The following is a 19,692-nucleotide window of genomic DNA, read 5'->3' as shown; positions in this document are numbered from 1 at the left end:
ACATCCCACTGAGAAAGAGAAATCAAACATTTGGATTCATTTTAATGAGCTCAGACTTGTTGAAAATGCAGAGGAGCTGGTTGTGAACTAAGTTTCAGAGAAACACAACATACTGATATTCACTGTGAAGCTTTGAGTGGAACAAGACAGAAAAGCAACATGTGAAACCTGTAATAATGGGAGCTTCCATCTTTAAAGGACTGAAGAACAAGAAATCATTTAGAACAGTTTAAAACATTAACTGATTGAATCCATGAATCTGAAAACGTGTTTCTGAGTGTAAGAGACAGACATGAACAGACTGAACTATCTGTTCAACAGCCAGTGTTTCTCTAACAGGATGACACTCTTTACAGATACACTGTCGAACGAGACCAGATAAAAAACCCAGGATAAAGTTTTAGAGTGAATGTGGTGTTGAAGGTGTGGAGGTGGATCAGAGTGTCAGAGGAGACTCTGTAGAAGGACAGAGTGCCAGCAGGACAGTCCACATACACTGCTACTCTGTTAGAGACAGAGGAGGAGGAGGAAGAGGAGGAGATGGAGAAAATAGGCGTGTTTTTGTTATTGTGCCACACAGAACGAGGACCATCATCAGTGCAGTACAGACTCCAGGACTTCTCGTTGTATCCAAACACACAATCATCACTGTTTCCTTTCCTTCTGATGCTTCTGTAACTCACTGATATTTGGACCTCCCCTCTCCACTCGACCTCCCAGTAACAGCGACCAGTCAGACCATCTCTACACAGCAGTTGAGGTTCATAGTCAAATCTGCCTGGATGATCAGGATATGACTGAACCTCGATCACACGTGTCACCTTCCTGTTGTTGTCAGACAGTTTGAGGTTTGTGTTCACTGTGTTTGTGTCGATTGTGAGTTGACAGGAATCTGATGGAGAGAACAAACACAATCCAGCTGCAGTTATTGATCCATCATCTGTTCATTGATGGACACACTGACTCCTGACATCAGAGATGTGAATGAGTGATGTGACAGTTTGAAGATGGTTGAATGTGTGCTGCTTTGTTTTCATGAATCACATTAAAAACACACTTACACTTCCTCAGACCTGGTGTCAACCATTGGACTCCAGCAGGCTCCACCCTGAAAGGAGGAGGGGGGTCAGACCAGCACAGTCTCTTTCAGCAGGCACACATGGACATTACATCGCTCTCATACACATACTTTTAGACACTGATAAAGGAACAGTCCAACATTTTCAGAAATACACTTCAGTCCATACATGGATCAAACTGCTGATGATTTGGACTTGTCCTGGATCTGTCAGTCCTTTGAAGCAGTTGGTGGAATGGTTGTTGCAGCAATGAAATCTGGTTTGACATCCTTTGACTGTTCTCCACTTGAAATGTTCTCCTTACTGTCAATAAAGTGATTATTAATCTACCTCAGAATAACAAAATCCCCCAAGATTGATGTTTTTGAGTGGCCATGTCAAAGTTTAGAATTAATTCTTATTTAGATACTTTGGCATGACCATTATTGGTTTTTTTTGCCTGTCCCATTTGATTCTTTTGCCATCAGAATTATTGTCTAAAGGCAAAGAAAGATGCCCAACAGATTTACTTTAACAAATGGACCATCCCCGCCTTGCTGTATTGGTCTATTTGATTCACCTTTGTTTTTATTGTTTATTTTATTTTAACTTACTACACACTGGACAGATATGACTGGGGGAAAGATAAGGGAGAAAGAAAGAGGTAAGGAAAGAAAAACAGCGGGGAAGAGGAACGTGATAAAGGGCAAAAAACAAAAACCAACAGACAAAAAATACATATATCAATCACCTGGATCACCTGTTTAAAAAAGAAAAAGAGAAAACAAGCAAAAAAAGAGAGAAACATAATAAACAACATCATCGTGATAATTTATGTGAATATAACAGTCAATACTAAATATTGAATATTAATGTGCAGCATGTAGGATTGAAAGCGCACAGTGTGCTTTGAGGTAGGAGCCAAAAAGGGTGCAGTTTGTGTCTGTAAGGCATGGAGGAGAGCCAGGCTCCAGAAATCCAGAGACCCCAAGAGATTAACAGACCAAGGAAGACCAAAGGAGGGGCAACCGTGCCACTCTCCTCGAAAGAGCTGAGGAGAGCCCCAGATGAGGGGTCACTCAGCAGCCGTGGAGCAGAAGGAGCGTTGCAGTAACGTGCCCGTGAGCTCCGCTGGCAGCCAGCTGTGCCAGAGTGACACATAAATATAATGTACCCAATGAAACCAACAGAACCACGCCGTCTACAAAAAGGATAGATGAGATTCTGAGGCCATCAAGTGGAAGCCTTCCACTACATAGGTACAACAGAATTTTTCTGTCCATAAAAATAAGGAACAGACACACCAGGAATGAATCCAATTTTTTCTGCTGGCAATTTGGCCCAAGCTTGACCTCACTATATGTTTAGGTTTGCCAGTCCTGTCCAGCATCCTACAGTGCCAAATGATCCAACTCACCACCAGGTGGTGATCACTTGACAGTTGACCTCTCTTCACCCAAGTGTCCAATTATAGGATTACAAAATCAATCATTGATCTATGACCTAGTGTGCCCTGATCCCACATGTCACTTATGGACATACATAACTTGAAACAAACAACCCTCTCATCCACTGGGAAAAAGAACAGCCTAGAGCAAGCAAGATGAAGGTTTGCAGGACGATATGGCTGATGGCTGTCTCCCAGACAATCGTAAATAAATTGTTAAATTTACAGTAATGAAACTTAAATATAATGGTAAACTTACAAAAATAAACTGCAATGTTAAAAATGTTGTTATGATTCTTGACATTGTAGACTCAGCTACACACCTCTCCTTCAGTGTTGTTTTTATTTTAATAGTAATAATAATAGAAACTTTTATGCTCAAGGCGTGTCACTTCAGAACAGGTTAAAAACAAATAAAAGGTCTCAAATGTAACAAAGCAGGAAAAACCACTTGCTGGTTGAGGAATGCTAGTTGGTAAAGCTATCTTTGCAACCTACTTGCAGCCAGCAGCATAAGAAAAATAAAATCTACTGTACTCTGAATCCACAGTTTCAGTTTCTGTTCCTGTTTGGTTGTTCCAGTTCTTCATACAGTGAAGAGTTTAAGTATGAACAGTATGCGATAGTTGAAGTACTTTGTATTGTTGTCCTGCTAACAGGTCCACTGCCAATGAATGAACATCACCTTGTCTTACACACTGTTCGTGACTTCTAAGTGAAAAAAGTTTTTTGTGCCAGATCAGTGCAGATTTCATGCCAAGCACTCACACATGCTTTAAATTCTGCTCTCACACATTGAAAGCTGTGATGTGTTTACAAATCAGTGTTCTCATCGATACCTCAGCAGCAGCTTTCTGTAGCTTTGAAGATGACTTACAGACAGGTCATAGAGTGTAGTGCTGATTACCAGGACTGTGTGTGCGCTACATGTCTCTCATAGATAACTCATACAGCTCCCAATTTTAACTCTGTGCACACTCCACATGCCAAATTTCACTCATTAATCAAGTTAGATGATCCCAGGAAAGTTTGTAAAATTTTCAAATTTTTCACAGCAAAATATAAATTGTTTACAATCTGTAACAAAGCACAGTTTTTGCCTTTATGGGTAGATTTCCTCCTCATTATCAATTGTGTGATGAGTTGATGAACAATAACGAGTGCTGATCAGTAAAGGTTTCTTTGCAACAAACTTACAGCAGCATTTGTCAGGGCTCTGTAAGCGGGCGGATGAGGAGGAGGATCCAAATGTGAGACTCGGACATGGAATTGAAATTCAAACCTTAGCTTTATTGCCGGTGAAAACAAAACATGAACTGAACTGAACTGAACTGAACTGAACAAAGGACTGACCACAGAGACCTGAAACACACAGGCATAATCTGATGGTACAACGCGACACCAAGCACGGGAAAACACAGGGCTTAAATACACAGGGTGGTAATCAGGGAATGGGAAACAGGAGGGAGACACAGCTGGGAGAGATCAGGGCTAACGAGACAGGGGGAGCAAAGCTGCACACACTAATATAAGACATAGACTTTCACAATAAAACAGGAAACAAGAAACCACTAAACAAAGACGCAGACACGACACTGAGAGAGACTAGACACTGAACTGGACCTGCAATAAACATGAGAACAAAAAACCTAAGAACTAATCCCTAAACAAGAATAACTGAAACATAGATTCATCATCATCATCATCATCATCATCATCACCACCACAAGTACTACAAGAGAATAAGAAAACAATCCATAATGCAAAAACACACCAAAATAACTGAAACACAGATTCCCAACAAAGCACCAGAGAAACATGAAGAATAATCCATCATCCAAAAATAAACCAAAACATAACTCAAAATACTGGGTCAAACTGACCCAGAATCGTAACAGCATTAGAATCAAAAGTTGAAATTTCAGTCCAAATTTCGCTATTACTGCCATCACAATGCATACTGCAACTTACTGAAACATTTAGTGGTAAAAATAACCATTAATTATAAGTTTCCAGGAGTGATGAATGGACATTTGACATTTTCAGTTTAAATTGTCATCAATATGTACCGAGTACGTCAGGAGATATGTACTACAGTGAGTGTTTATGACCATCTGTGGAGGATCTGTCAAGATTTGGGGCTTCATTTTAGCCAGTAGTGTTGAGAATCCTGTCAAAAGCGATGAAATTGGAAATACAGAAAAATACTGTCAGGTTTGGATGCACCATGCAACAAAGTGGAAAATGTTTGATTGGCAGTTCTCATTTCTCAGCATGAAAATAAAGTAGAGCTCTGAATGTTCTTCAATAAAAATCAAAATATTTCTAATGACTACTTAAAGAAATTACAAGAAAGCTTGGGTAATAGAGTTAGAGGTTGTGTATGAACTCTGTTTTGCCCTATATACTGTATTTCCATATACATTTACATGTTTCAATAAATCACTGCACCTATTTCCTATTTTCTAGCAACATATAAAGAAATTAAGGGTGGCTCATTACTGTATATAATGGTAAACTTACAAACAGAAACTGCAGTGATGTTGGAAATGTTGTTATGACTCTTGCAAACAATTGCATAGATGCTTCTGATTGGCCGAGGAGGAATAAAGTAGTCAAAAATTGGTAAACCAATTATATACCAATTTAACATGACATAGCAACAAGATGCTACATACAAGTTTTTAAATTCTGTCGATAATTCTCCACCTCAGAAGGTACTACCTACCATCTTGCTATCAACCGAATTAATACCGTCTTGGAACACCTTTTTGGGTGGCCTATGTTGAAACTGTGAACATAGAAAAGTACTGTCAGATTGACATCCATCATGAAACTAAATCTGGAAAGCATTTGTTTGCCAATTGTACTGTTGCACAGCGACGCGACGAAGGCTGTCCCAATTCGAAGGCTGCTCAAAATGCGGCCCTCAAATGCGTCCTTCATTTCCCCAGATTTTAAAGATGTGGCGGTGTAGACTTCATAGCCCAACATATCCCAGACTTCATAGCGCGGCGGTGGGTGTGGATAATTTTGCCACAGATGGCAGAAGCGGAGCCGCCGAAGAGTGAACTTTTAAAAGTAAGTACTGAATATTATGTCACTTATTTATGTGCGAATGTTTAATGATGAAGAACATTAAAACATTACTGTTGGCCACATGTCAGCAGAGTTATTTGCCATTAGTGACGTTTGTACTTTCAGCGTTAACTTTGTTTTAAAGCCTTTACTTCAAAATATACGCCGTTCAATAGCTGACTTTAATCTCACAGAGAATGTGATGATTTGATGGATAATTAAAGTCAGTCATATATCCACAAACACAACAAGCTGAAAGTCAGTGACGCTGCTCGGTTTGCAGTCCTGAATATCACGGCACAAGCAGGATTCACTGCACTGTTAATGTTAGCTATGTTATATTGCTGCCTCTGTTCGGTGGTGTCGAGCCAAACTGACTTTAACGTGTGTTTGAACGAGCTGACGGTTCACTCGTTAAGCTGAAAGAAAGATGCTTTAATCACAGGAGTCACACATGTGTCCACTGTACCATCTGGAACTCTTCTTGTTTAACACTCGTAATAACACTAAATCCTGGAGTGAGGACAGACTGAGGGACCCACTGCTGCACATCATCTGTGAGGCTTTGCACCCCTGATGATCCACCAGGACAAACTCAGCAGTGTGTGAGGAAGAGGAGGAGGAAGAGCCAGCAGCAGCTGACAGATGGAGAGAATAGACAGACTGTTCCCTGTTTGTGAAGGACTGCTAGGAAAGTTTAACATCACTAACTGTCTGTCCTGAATCAGTCTTTTTAGGTAATGTTCAAATAATGTTATCATCCAGTGTTTTCAGTGTGGGAGAAAGTACTCAGGGCCTTCAAGTTACACACTATGAAAGGCAGCAACAAGTTTAATGTTCAGAAACCAAAAGTATGTATCAGCAGCTGAATGGAGCTAAAAATAAATGTTTGTTTCAGTTCTATGAAGCTTTGAGTATTTTGGATTAGTAGCTGCTGTGTTTGTTGCATCATATTGCTGTAATTGTTTATATGCTTTATATATTCTGAGGTAAGTTGATCTATAGTGTTACATCATATTCTATAAGGATGTTATGTGTTTGTAGACTTTCTGCCCAGTTTGACCCATTTAGCAGAAGTCAGCCTGTTTAAGGCTCTGATATCTATTCTGTGTGACTTAAAGCAGTTATGACATGGTCTGATTTTCTCACCCAATAAAGGAATATTTCATATATCAGTCTACTCTTCATTTAATCAGAAACAGTTATCACAGCTCGTACATTTGCTTTTTACACATATATGTAAGCAACAGTGTTGGGCAAGTTACTTTGAAAAAGTAATTCAATTATAGTTACTAGTTACTTCTTCAAAAAAGTAGTGAGTTAGTAACTGAGTTACAATATTCTAAAAGTAATTAATTACTTTAAAAGTAACTATTGCGTTACTTTAAAAAAAAAATGTTTAACCCTTTGGGATCCAGGGTATAACTGGCCATTTTTAACTACTTTTGTTTTTCCTTCCACATTTCATCTTTAAAAACTGTTTATTTGTCTTGTTTGGTCTCATTCTTTTCAGCACAACCTCACGTGTCTGAATTTACAGTTATGTTTTCTTTTTGATGAACTGTATTAACACAATTGATCAAAAAACAGACAAAAAACACAAAATCAGAGTAGAAAAAAGTGATATTTTTTACTGTAACAACCACAAACATGTTTAATGAATCATATTTCATAACTTCAAATGCAAATATAAATTGTCAATTTTAAAATCCTGTGCACAAGTTTTGCAAACAACAAAGTTATTTGCATCCATTTACCTTTTACCTTGATTTTTTAAATTTCATTACCATCTCAAACTATTTACACAACAATCAGCTGTTCTTCAACAAGATGCCACAAATTATTTGTGCCACTCCAAATATTTCTGTCCACTATAAAGGAAACATCACAGCCTGATACCTGCAGGTCTGACAGCAGCAGGTGTATCACCGCTGTTTCTACCTGGAGACAGCAGTCGCCTCATTGTTCTGACACACAACACAAAACTATCCACAACACTACACACTAACTACACAAGACAACACATTAACTACACACTCCAAACACGCTAAACGTCACAAATCTCTCACATCTGGTGAGAGAGGTGTTGTGCTAGACAGTGAATGTGAGTGAAGTTGACCTTCTTCAAATCCAACAAAAGTGGTATCAAACGTTTGTGCTGGTTGGTGCTGCAAAATTTTTTGTTTGTGCTGCTATCATTTTAAAGATATTAATAAAAATTTCTAGAGGTCAACAGAGGTGAACCAGCCCCCCCACATTAATGGAATCAAATAAAATTGATGTCAAACGTTTGTGCTGCTATCATTTTAAAAATTGTAATAAAATAATGTCTTGATGCATGCTTAATCATCCAGGTAAGTAAATCCCAAAAGGTTGATTCTGTTCATCTGGACATTTTCAGTTGGAGAAACGTTTCGTCACTCATCCTGATGCGGTAAGCTGAGGTTAGCGTGTCTAACCTCAGACTGCAGTGAGAACTCTGAGCTACAGGAAGTTCCCACTGAGCCTTTTTTAGATTTAACTTCACACCCCAGCAGGGGGCGGAGCCAGAGAGAAAAAACAGGAAATATTGTGGGGAGGGCTTTCATGGACGACCCTCACACATCCTCCAGCCTGGTCAGCAGTGTCTGCTAGCTTACTGTCAGCTAGCACAGTAAAAGCAGGAAGTACGACCTTCATCAGGCAGTTCTCACCTGAGTCCTCGGTCTGTGTTCTCTGTGATGTTAAACATAAGCAGGACTGATGCTGTGACTCAGACTGCTTCATTATGTGATGCTGGGTGTTATTACTGTATCTGCTGTGGAGAAACAGGTGGCAAAAGTACACACAGTCTGTACCTAAGTAGACGTACAGATACTACTGTTAAAAAATACTACAGTAAAAGTTGAAGTACACATTCAACCTCTTAGGTGAAGTAAAAGTAGAAAAGTACTGGCTCTGAGATGTAAGAAAGTAAAGGTAGTTCTTTGGAGGAAGTTTCTAACAGGTGTTTTTGTTCAAAGCTAACTGAGCCAAATGTTATATAATGATATATGTATATAAGTGGATCGAAATACAAACTTTAATATAGAATTTAAATGCAAACTTTTTAAGTTTGCATTTAAATTCTAATAAAGATGCTCAGCTTATATTAGTCCCATAGAACATAAGCAGAGAAAAAGAAGAAAAATAAAACAGAAATATCTATTTTCTTTTGCAAACAGTTTAGAGGCTGTTAGAGTGAATTGTTAAATGTTTGTCATTTTTAAGTTTACCATTTGTACATTGTTTTAAGGAATTATTTCTGTCCTCCCCTCCACAAATTCTCAAGAATCTGGATGGGCGGCAGTAGTGTTTTTAATCACAGGAACATCCTTGTGAAGGTCTGTTTGATGTTGTTAAACTTCCTCCCCTTTGTATGGCTTCACTGTGTTATCTAGGGTGAACCATCTAGGGTGTGGGGGAGACTACCCTCTTTATGACCAAGGATGTTCCAGTGCTTTTATGTTATATGACCCTTTGATCAGCAGGAGAACACACACACACACAGTGCCTTGTCTTGGAACCAAGGGGGCATGGCTTTGTTCTGACGTGTTTTGTGTGAACTGTCTCTCAATAAAAGGCAGCAGGAGGAGGTCAGATCTGGAGGTCATTTTCGTGGTGGACACAGACGAGGCCTCCCTTGCGCAAATAATCGATCAATCGACTGTCTTGTTTTCTTCATGATGAATAAGTCTCTAGAATTAGCGGGGCTTGTGGAAACACAGACCCAACAGAGGCTGACTTTGAGCATTTTGTCAAACTCTGTCTGTGTGACACTGAGAGCTCTGACTCCTCCACCTGCTTACTGATGAATGATGATCCATCCTCAGGTGTGTCCTGGTCCTTACCTGCTCTCCTTCATGTTCTCTGACGCTTCCTCTGAAATACAATAGACTTTCTAGTGGAACCTCCAGGTGAGGTTTAAGATGCAGGTATATAAAGGTATGGCCCTGATCTGGCTCACACAATGTGCTTACATGGCCCACATACCACAAAGAATGATGGCCCTTTGGTGGCCCAGATCTGGTTTGCCAGAGGTGGCCCACACAAGGCCAGTTGCAGACACACTGGTTGTCCTGTGCTGGCCCAGATGTCAGCCCAATGTGTAACTTAATCAAGCCATGTAATAACAACATGTGCTGGAACATAACAGTGCAGAAGTAACATGACGAAACTCTGTTTAGACAGTGAAATGACTGATTCTTATGTAGCACTTTTGTAATCTCCCAGATTATGGAAAGTGCTCTATACAACATGCCACACTCACTTTCTCTAAACTGAGTGCTTCCTAACTACATTCACACTCTTGACATGACTGGAGGAGCCAGGGATCAAACCACTAACCTTCTGGGCAGTAGGTGACCTGCTCTACCTTCTGAGCTACAGCCACCACCCAGTGGGAAACATGAGTTCACTAGGTATGGGATAAAGTGTACACTCACAAACCTGTCAAACCTACATTTAAAACATTGGCTATCATAGCAGTATAGTATTGCAACATGGCATTTGGGTCTTCTAACTAAAATAGCAAAATAGGAACATAAATAGTGCCTCATTGCCAGACCTGGCCCATATCTGGTTGACATACACTCTGCCATGACACCAGTCAGTCAGAAGTGCCAGCTTGATGTCAGATCTGGGCCAGACCTGTTTTCTATGAGCCTGGGCCACATACACAAAACCACAATCGAGCCAGATATGGCTGCCATCACATAAACAGGGGCATCTATGGACTGGCCCATATCTGGATGACATACGTCTTATCATGCCAGAAGTCAGCCAGCAGTGCCGGCTTGATACCAGATCCGGGCCAGACCTGTCTGCTATGTTTGATATTACCACCTTTTAAAAAAAGTAATTAATTAAAACAAAAACCTCAAATGTTAATCAGTGGCTTAAGAGTGCAAGGGGATCATAAACCAGAGGAGACAACATCAACATCACTGTTTTTGTGCGTATGTGTGTTTATGAGAAAGGTCATGTGACACAGCGTCCAAGTTCCCATGATCTTGGTGCTGTTAGCAGTCTCTACTGTGGAGCTGTGGACGCTGAGTGGTGTATGGGTGGAGCAAGTCTTCCTGAAGTTGACGATCATCTCCTTGGTTTTGTCCACATACAGTGACAGGTTGTTCTCACTGCACCAGAACGCCAGCTGCTGAACCTCATCTCTGTACGCTGACTCGTCGTTGCTGCTAATGAGTCCAACCACGGTTGTGTCATCAGCAAAATTTAAAATTAACTAACCTTAACCCTTTAAGACCTACCATAGAACCAAGTCCGCCAGAGCTTATATTATATGTTTACATGCTGTGGAGCCATTTTTGGGAGCATTTCAAGTTGCTATACATCAATACAACCATTATAGCCCAGATTTTAATAATATGTCTGCATTAAGTGCATAGTAATTACATAAATTGCACAAAATAGTTTCCCACCATAGGAAATTTATTTGAATTTTATTATGAATACAAATGCGCTCTCGCACACAGGTGTGGATACAGGTGTACACACAGGTGTTCACAGACACACACTGTCTTCCTTGGCTGCTGCCTCAAAGCATATCCTACATTGTTGGTCTTGTGTGCTGCTCAGTAACATTCAAGATTTATTATTTACCGTTACTTGTACTTGTTGAGGTTGTTGCTGTTGTTGTTCTCTCTAATGTGAAAAAAGAACAAAGAAGAAACCTGTGAGTGTTTTCAGCTGTTTGTAGCTGTGTGAGAATAAAAGCTGCACAGCTGTTTGTGCAGCCTCACACATCAACACACAACAGTTCAGCTCCAAGTCAGAGAAACACTGAGAACAGGAGAGAAGAGCTGCTGGTTACACAGCAGAGGACATGATGGAGGATCAACCTCACTGATGTCTGTTGGTCTGTACTTTACATGTTCTGCTCTCGTCTCTTTTCAGATAACGAAGTGGACGTGTTGGAGGAGACACAAGGGGAGAGGTCTGTGCTGCTGCCCTTGCAAACCACAGCTGACCTTCGTCAGGGCGTCACAGTGGAGTGGACACGCTCAGACTCCAAACACACCAAAGTCTGTGTTTCAGAAAAGCCAAAGTCAGGCAGACAAACAGCACCAGCGTTACAGAGGTCGCACAGAGATGAAGGAAGATCCACTGAGAACTGGAGACTTCAGTCTGACCCTGAAAGACCTCCACCTCACTGACAGTGGAGTCTACACCTGCACCGTCTACAACAAGGATGGACTCATGCTGCTACACAGAGTAGTGACTCTCAGAGTCAGAGGTGAGTGAACAAGTCACAGGTCTCAGTGAGTATTTGCTAAATAATGCAATCAGACTAATAAATCATGTCATGTATAAAGAGATATGATGAGCATCCATCCCTCTCCTGCTCCTTTACCAGAGAAACTCTGAAATGCTCAGGCACCTACACAACCCAGAATCATCTTCAATAAACACACAATCATTAATAAACCGAGAGTGAAACAAAAACCTGAGATTATCCACCAGAGGCCTCAGAGGTTGAGGGTCCTACACAGTATCTTTGCTGTTCCCAGGACTGCACTCTTCTGTTCAGTTCAATTCAATTTTATTGTCAGGACGAGTGAGATGAGCCGTGTGGAAATAATAAAGGAGGATCCAGTCGCAGGCAGTCATGAAGGTGAGAAGGTGGTTTATTGAACACAAAGCAAATAGAGAAACGGCAAACGGGACAGAAAACTATCTAAACAACTAAACTACTGAACACAAACCAGGACATGAACATGAAGGAGGATGGACGAAGGTAAATGACAGTTGACAGCAGGCAGCACACACAGATGAAGCAGTGGATACACAGACAGACCAGCAACTACAACAACAGAAGACACGACTTAAATACACTCAGAGAAACACAGGGAGATTACACACAGCTGGGAGTAATTAACGAGACGAGACAAGGGAGGTAAACTGAACACACTCACAAGAGACGCAGACCTTCACAATAAAACAGGAAACAAGAAAACACTACACAAAGACGCAGACTAGACACAGAACTACACCCACACAAAAACAGGAGAACACAAAACCTGAGAACAAAACCCTAAACCAGAATCACTGAACAATAGACCAATAATAATGATAAACAAGACACCAGAGAACAAGACGATCGTTCAAAAATAAACCAAATATAAGAATTCAAAAATGCTGTGTCGAACCCAGAACCGTGACATTTATTTATAAATGTCACAAAATATAAATGTCACAAAATCACAACAACAGTCACCTCAAGGCGCTTCATAGGTACAGTAGATCGTACAATAAAACATACAGAGAAAAACCCAACAATCATATGACCCCCTATGAGCAAGAACTTTGGCAACAGTGGGAAGGAAAAACTCCCTTTTAACAGGAAGAAACCTCTAACAGAAAAGTGCTCTAATAGGGTGATATGGTACAACAAGGTCATTAAGATAAGATGGGGCCTGATTATTTAAGACCTTGTATGTGAGGAGCAGGATTTAATTAATTAATTAATCAGTGTGAGACTGTTTTACTGATTCAAGCAGAGATTCATATAAATGAGCTTTTATCAGTTATCATATATATATATAGATACACATACATATCTCATAATAATCTGACAATACTATAATATTGGCCATATTATATTTACATTACCACAGTGAGATGACTTTAGTCTCATGAACAACATTAACTAATTATTATTTACTAGCTAATCTTAAATAACTGTTCAGTACAGAAATGAAGCCCAACAATCATGTTTTACAGTCCTGTGGTCTCAGCCTCAGATACTCAACTAATCAAAGTGATGTCATGACAAAACATTTTTCTCCTTCATTTCTGTCAAACAAAGCTGTATGTAACGTGTCTCGCGGTTAGTATCATGGTTGCTAGGCAACCTGAACAGCGCGACGAAGGCTAGACCGTCCCGTTTCACACGCCTCTCACTTCCCCACTTCTCGTACTTATAGTACGCACCGTACGTAGTACGCGTAGTGCGCGTACTTCAAGCGCGCAGACCCTGAATTGGGACACAGTCTCAGTCTGCTGTGGAAAAAGGAAATCCAGGTGAGTTTCTCCTGATCACCTGAGGCCGTCATTACTGTGTGAACCCACACACCACTCCTCACTCCTCCCACCCGCTGCACACAGTCACTGAGTACAGACCGGCTGATTCCTGTAAAGGGAGAGGCAGGAAGAGGCGGAGCAACACCTGAAAAACAAGAAGCTGAACGTCATTTTGCAGAAGTGAAAGTGTGAGAGAGCAGCAGCAGAGCTGCAGTCGAGTCCTGTTTGTCTCTAAAAGAAGATTCACTGGAGTCCATCAGGTTTCTCTCAGCAACAGTGGTGAGTGCAGCTGATCACACTTCCTGTTTCTACACAAATCTTCACTCTGTTCACTTCATCAGGGCTCTAGAGCGCCACCTCATTTCTCCATGGTGCCACGTAGGCTGTGTCCACACTCGCCCGGATAGATTTGAAAACAGCGCTCCGTGTCCACACTTGTGTTCTCAGTCGTTTTCACAGAGTTGTGCATCCACATTAAAACGGCTGAAAACGCTTACGTTCCAGTCCTGCGCATGCGTGAAACACACTCATTTCTGTCTGCCGCTTATTCACTTTCCAGCTGTTTGAAACGTCGCGGCAAAAGGTGGAGGAAAAGCACGGAGTTTTTTAAATGGACTAACAATGAGGTGGAGTTGTTGCTGCAAGTAACACAAAAGTACAAAGTTGCAAAAGCGAGAAAGAAATAAAGAATTTGAAGAAAAGCTCCGTGGAGCATGTACAGACTGATATTAATCTTTAATAGGACTGTCAAAGCTGCTGCTGTATAATGCTCTCCACAACCTTTGTTTAATTGGTTACATGACTGCATCACATGACTAACATTGTTTTAGAAAGTCTCTGTTTTCACTGTTCACACTGTGACACAAACGTCTCCAAATGTTTTACTTTCCGGCTGTTTGAATCGTCGCGGCAGAGGTGAGCAGCCTGATAGGAGTGGATGTAGCTGTGGGTAATGAGAAAAGATGAAAAGAACTATTGATAACTTTTTCGTTAAGGCCGGTGCTCTGACACGGAGCCATCAATCTCTCAGTGTCTAACACTGGTCTGCAGACGGCATCAGATAATGAGCCACATTAGATGGACTCTGAGCCCACTGACAGTAAAAGGGTGAAGTGTAGACATCTGGAAGAGAGCAGCCTGACCAGTTTCTTTGACTATGATACTGTAAAGCTGACAACATGATGCATTTACTGTGGTGAGTGTGCAAAGACCGTGGCAGGTGTTGTGCCAAGGTAGGGATCCCCAACAGGATCTGTTTCCCTGCGTCAGGAACATTGGCTGGGCAGGGAAAGCGGACCCAACAGACTCCGCCTCCATCACGACCAACTAGACGTGGAAGGAGTGATGTTTTAGTGACAACATGAAAGATGAGTGTGACCGTTCAGTTTGTGGGTTACAACAGAAATTATACATTTATTGTTCTCGTGTGTTATCGGACGGGATCATTTTAATAAACCAAGGACATTTTCCTGATAATTATCTGTATCCTCCTGTAACTTTACTGTTTAAAGAGCTAAAACCTCCAACATTTCAGAATCAATAAGTCCTTATAAGACGTGTTTGTGAGCTAAAAATCAAGAATGTGGGATGCTGTTTGTCTGTGTCAACCAAACAACTTCACATCTTTTTAACGACTGTATTTATGTTCATCCCCAAAAGTTGATCCTGTTCATCCGGACGCTGCACTGTACAGCAGACACGACAATGTTAAGTTTGTGTTTGAGATGAACCAGTTTGTGTCTGAGTGTGTTGCTGGGTCTCCACCAGTTACTCTGACAACTGAAGATTCAAGATTTTTATTTTGACATTTGCACACAGGACCAACAGTCCATACACAGGACCAACAGTCCATGCACAGTGGAATACTTGTGCAGAGCTTTCCAAGTCAAATCACACTTTAACAATATAACAATATAATAATATAAAGACAGAAAAAGCAGAAGGATAGAAATAAAGTCTGGAGTAGGGTAGTCGTACTATTTTCTATATACAAAGAAAAAGAAGAAAATTTACAGAGAGTTTGTAGTTCTCTACCTCTTATTGCATCACAGTATTGCACATTTGTTCCACAGATCTGTTTCACAAGTCTGTTGTGAGTGTATTGCCCGATGGTCAGTGAACCGATGATACATTCAAAATGAGGTTAAGTAGTGCTGTGTTATTTTAAGTGTTCAGTGTTTTTTGTTTGCCATCAGTCTGACAGTTGTGGGGAAGAAGCTGTTGAAGAATCTTGTTCTGTGTGTGATGCTGCTGTCCGCTCTGTTGTGTCTGAGATTGTATGTACAGCTTTGTATGTGCAGGTCCATGGATGCAAGTGTTGTTCCTATGATCCTCTCTGCAGACTTTCTGACTCTTTGCAGAGCCTTCCTCTCTGTCTGTGTAGTGTTTCTATACCAGACAGTGATGCCTGCGGTGAGGATGCTCTCTATCAGTCCTCTGTAGGCCTGGGTGAGAGGGTGGTGGTTCATGACAGCTTTCCTGAGCAGCCTAATGAAATAAAGCCTTTGCTGGGCTTTTTTCACAGTTGCTGTAGTGTTGAGAGTCCAGCTCAGGTCTGATGTAACCTGCAGTCCCAGGAATCTGTGGCTGTTTGCCGTCTCCACCTCCGTCCCTTTGATGATAACAGGCTGCAGGGGAGGGTGGTTCTTCCAAAAGTCCAGTATTAATTCCTTCGTCTTATCCGTGTTGAGGATGAGGTGAAGAAGCTTCAGTGATGAAAAGAAACTCAAAGAAGTCCAGACGCTTTTCTCTCCAAGCTCCTCAGACTACTGACGCTTGTTTCTCTCTTTTTAAAAATGAAATTTAAAGTGAATTTTGAATCAAATGTTTCTTTTCTTTCTCCCTCAGAGTGCAGACATGTCTGCTGCCAGCAATCTGCGATCTGAAGATCAGTTTCTGTGCTCCATCTGTCTGGATGTGTTCACTGATCCAGTCACTACACCATGTGGACACAACTTCTGCAAAACCTGCATCAGTCAGCACTGGGACATGAATCAGAGCTGTCAGTGTCCCATGTGTAAAGAGACTTTCTACACTAGACCTCAGCTGAGGGTCAACACCTTCATCTCTGAGATGGTTGCTCAGTTCAGACATGAAGCTCAGCAGAAAGCCAGCAGCAGCAGCTCAGAGCAACAAGCTGCCAAACCAGGAGAAGTTCCCTGTGACGTCTGCACTGGAACCAGACTGAAGGCCCTGAAGTCCTGCCTGGTGTGTCGGACCTCCTACTGTCAGACTCACCTGGAGCCTCATCTGATAGTGAAGTGTCTGAAAAGACATCAGCTGATTGATGCTGTTGAGAACCTGGAAGGCAGGATGTGCACGAAGCACGATAAACTCCTGGAGCTGTTCTGTAAGACCGACCAGACATGTGTCTGTGTGCTCTGCTCTGTTTTAGATCACAAGGCTCATGAGTTTGTTCCTCTGAGAGAAGAATATGAAGGAAAGAAGGCAGAGCTGGAGAAGACAGAGGCTGAGATTCAGCAGATGATCCAGAAGAGACGACTGAAGATTCAGGAGATCACAGAGTCGGTGAAGATGAGTAAAGATGCTGCAGACAGACAGAAAGCAGAAGGTGTTCAGGTCTTCACGGCTCTGATGGAGTCTGTTGAGAGACGCCTGAAGGAGCTCATGAAGGAGATCGAAGACAAACAGGAAGCTACAGAGAAACAGGCTGAAGGTCTCATCAAAGATCTGGAACAGGAAATCTCTGAGCTGATGGAGAGAAGCTCTGAGGTGGAGCAGCTCTCACGCTCTGAAGACCACCTCCACCTCCTCCAAAGCTTCTCCTCCCTGAAAGCTGCTCCACCCAGCAAGGACTGGTCAGAGGTCAGAGTTCATCCACCATCATATGAGGGGACTGTGGGGAGAGCTGTGGCTCAGCTGGAGGAGACAGTCTGGAAACCCATGAAGAAGAAGCTGTTAGAGGCTGAGCTGCAGAGGGTCCAGCAGCATGAGGTGGATGTGACTCTGGATCCTGATACAGCTCATCCTGCTCTCATCCTGTCTGATGATGGAAAACAAGTGCACTGTGGTGATGTGTGGAAGAAACTTCCAGACAACCCAGAGAGATTTTCTAAGTGTGTTTGTGTTTTAGGAGAGCAGAGTTTCTCTTCAGGCAGATTTTACTTTGAGGTTCAGGTTAAAGGAAAGACTGCCTGGACTTTAGGAGTGTCCACAGAGTCGATCAACAGGAAGGGAGAAATCCCACTGAGACCTCAGGATGGTTTCTGGACTGTAGCGCTGAGAAATGGAAATGAGTACAAAGCTTGTGCTTCACCTCTAGTCCCCCTCTGTCTTCATCCTGGTCCTGAGAAGGTGGGGGTGTTTGTGGATTATGAGGAGGGTCTGGTCTCCTTTTATGATGTAGGTGCTGCAGCTCTGATCTACTCCTTTACTGGCTGCTCCTTCACTCACAAACTCCACCCACTCTTCGGTCCCAGTCTGAATGATGGAGGTAAAAACTCTGCACCTCTGATCATCTGTCCTGTCAATCAAACTGATCAACAACTGATTTAATTTGATGAATGATTGATTTTTCTTGAAGGGAACAAATGAACATATTGCGTGTAAATCCTCTACAGTCTCCATGTTTCTATAGAATCTGATCATCAGGACTCTGATTCACACTTTGATTCTCATGGAGTTTGATTTGAACAGAAGAAAAGTTGAATCAGGAAATGTTCCCACTGATGGAGACTCGAGCTGAAGAGCAAATATCAGAGAATAAATGTCCAAAAGCTTCATTTACAATAAAGTTTGTTCAATGCTTTGAGTGAATCCAGACTCCTGTGTGGCTGTTATACGGAGCATCAGAGTCCAGCTGAGTTATGTTGGATACAAACTGCTTATTTTGGCTCTGTGAGGAGTTTTGTTCACTGAAAACTGATGAGACGGATAATATTCAAAGAACTCTGTAGAGATTCATGCATCCATGTTCTCCACCTGCAGGTGTGGAGGAGAAAGGTGGAGCACAGACTGCTGCATCCTTCCAGTCACATCATTTTTTCTTTCTTAAATAATTTTCTTTCTGCATTAAACATGTATCTTATCATATAAACACTCGATCACTGAGAGAACTGTAACTTTAGGCAGAACCAAATGAAGCAGCTAATCTCGTCAAACTCACAGCGACAGTAACTGACAGTGAATTATTTTAATGTTCTTCATTGTATTTGTTAGAAACATTACTAATTACTAATTTATTGGAGAATTAGGCCATTTAATTAAGATAGATTTATGTTGTTGGTTGTAAAGGTCTGGATGGATATTTTATTCTCTATTTCTACTTTTCAGTTTTACTTTTCAAGACTTGGTAAATTGCCTTTTTCTACTTTTTGTTTGTTTTGTTAAAATTAGCAGCAGTGAGAAGTGTTGTTGTTGGTCTTGAATATATTTGATGTAGCCCATACAGTTAAGGTAAGTGTCATGATTTTAGTTGTTAGAGTCTGATGAAGAATCTTTTATTTTTCTCCAAAAGTTGATTCTGTTTATCTGGACATAGTGTTTTTCAGTTTCAGCTGAATGCAGGTTTCCCCAGTCTTATACGTGTCAGGAGCATCAGCACAGCATCTAAGCACCGCGTCTCTGTGGCTTTAAAACCCCAAAACACGCTAAAACAAAAATCGGTCCACCCCAAGGATCGGGTCCCCCGGTGTAGTTTCCACTGTGACAGACTGTAGGCTTTCTCAGAGTGAGGCTGAGAGCGGCAGCCCAGGTGGAGTCTGACCGTGGCCCTTCAAATAAAGCTGAAAAAGGCCAATATATGATATTAAATATAAAATATAATTAAAACAACATCAGAATGAACAACGAGCTGCTGTTAAGAACTCCCGACGTCCATCCAAGGCCTGATTGTCTTACAGATAAAGACAAAGTCAAAGTTTCATCCGTTCTCCTCCTGTTTCACTTTAAACACTGTTTCCATGACAACAACCACGGTATGTGGAAAAGAACCCGACACCAAAAACTGAAGCGGTGAAAAATGTTTTGTTGCAGATAAACTATTAACTTAATGTTATGAAGGAGGGCAGAGTTTCATGGAGACTGTTTAAG

General features: G+C 41.4%; 1 protein-coding gene and 1 pseudogene across 2 annotated transcripts; one reads left to right on the top strand and one right to left on the bottom strand.

Annotated features, from left to right (window-relative positions):
- Positions 1-350: 350 nt before the first annotated feature.
- Positions 351-16,109, bottom strand: LOC148103107 (neoverrucotoxin subunit beta-like). Its single transcript, XM_087838066.1, has 4 exons — positions 16,036-16,109; positions 10,637-10,796; positions 1,062-1,143; positions 351-892 (listed from the first exon to the last, which is right to left on the bottom strand). The coding sequence occupies exons 1-4, from the start codon at positions 16,107-16,109 to the stop codon at positions 351-353; spliced, it is 858 nt and encodes a 285-aa protein (XP_087694192.1).
- On the top strand, positions 13,784-18,161 carry LOC148103106 (E3 ubiquitin-protein ligase TRIM21-like; annotated as a pseudogene). The gene is made up of 2 exons (XR_015718544.1): positions 13,784-13,920; positions 16,489-18,161. The product of XR_015718544.1 is annotated as an E3 ubiquitin-protein ligase TRIM21-like (transcript).
- Positions 18,162-19,692: the final 1,531 nt, after the last annotated feature.

Source organism: Neolamprologus brichardi, chromosome 3 (genome assembly GCF_056152115.1).
Source record: "Neolamprologus brichardi isolate AB-2024 chromosome 3, ASM5615211v1, whole genome shotgun sequence".
In the NCBI taxonomy this organism is placed as follows: Eukaryota; Metazoa; Chordata; class Actinopteri; order Cichliformes; family Cichlidae; genus Neolamprologus; species Neolamprologus brichardi.
This window is presented reverse-complemented; position numbering and strand designations above follow the sequence as displayed.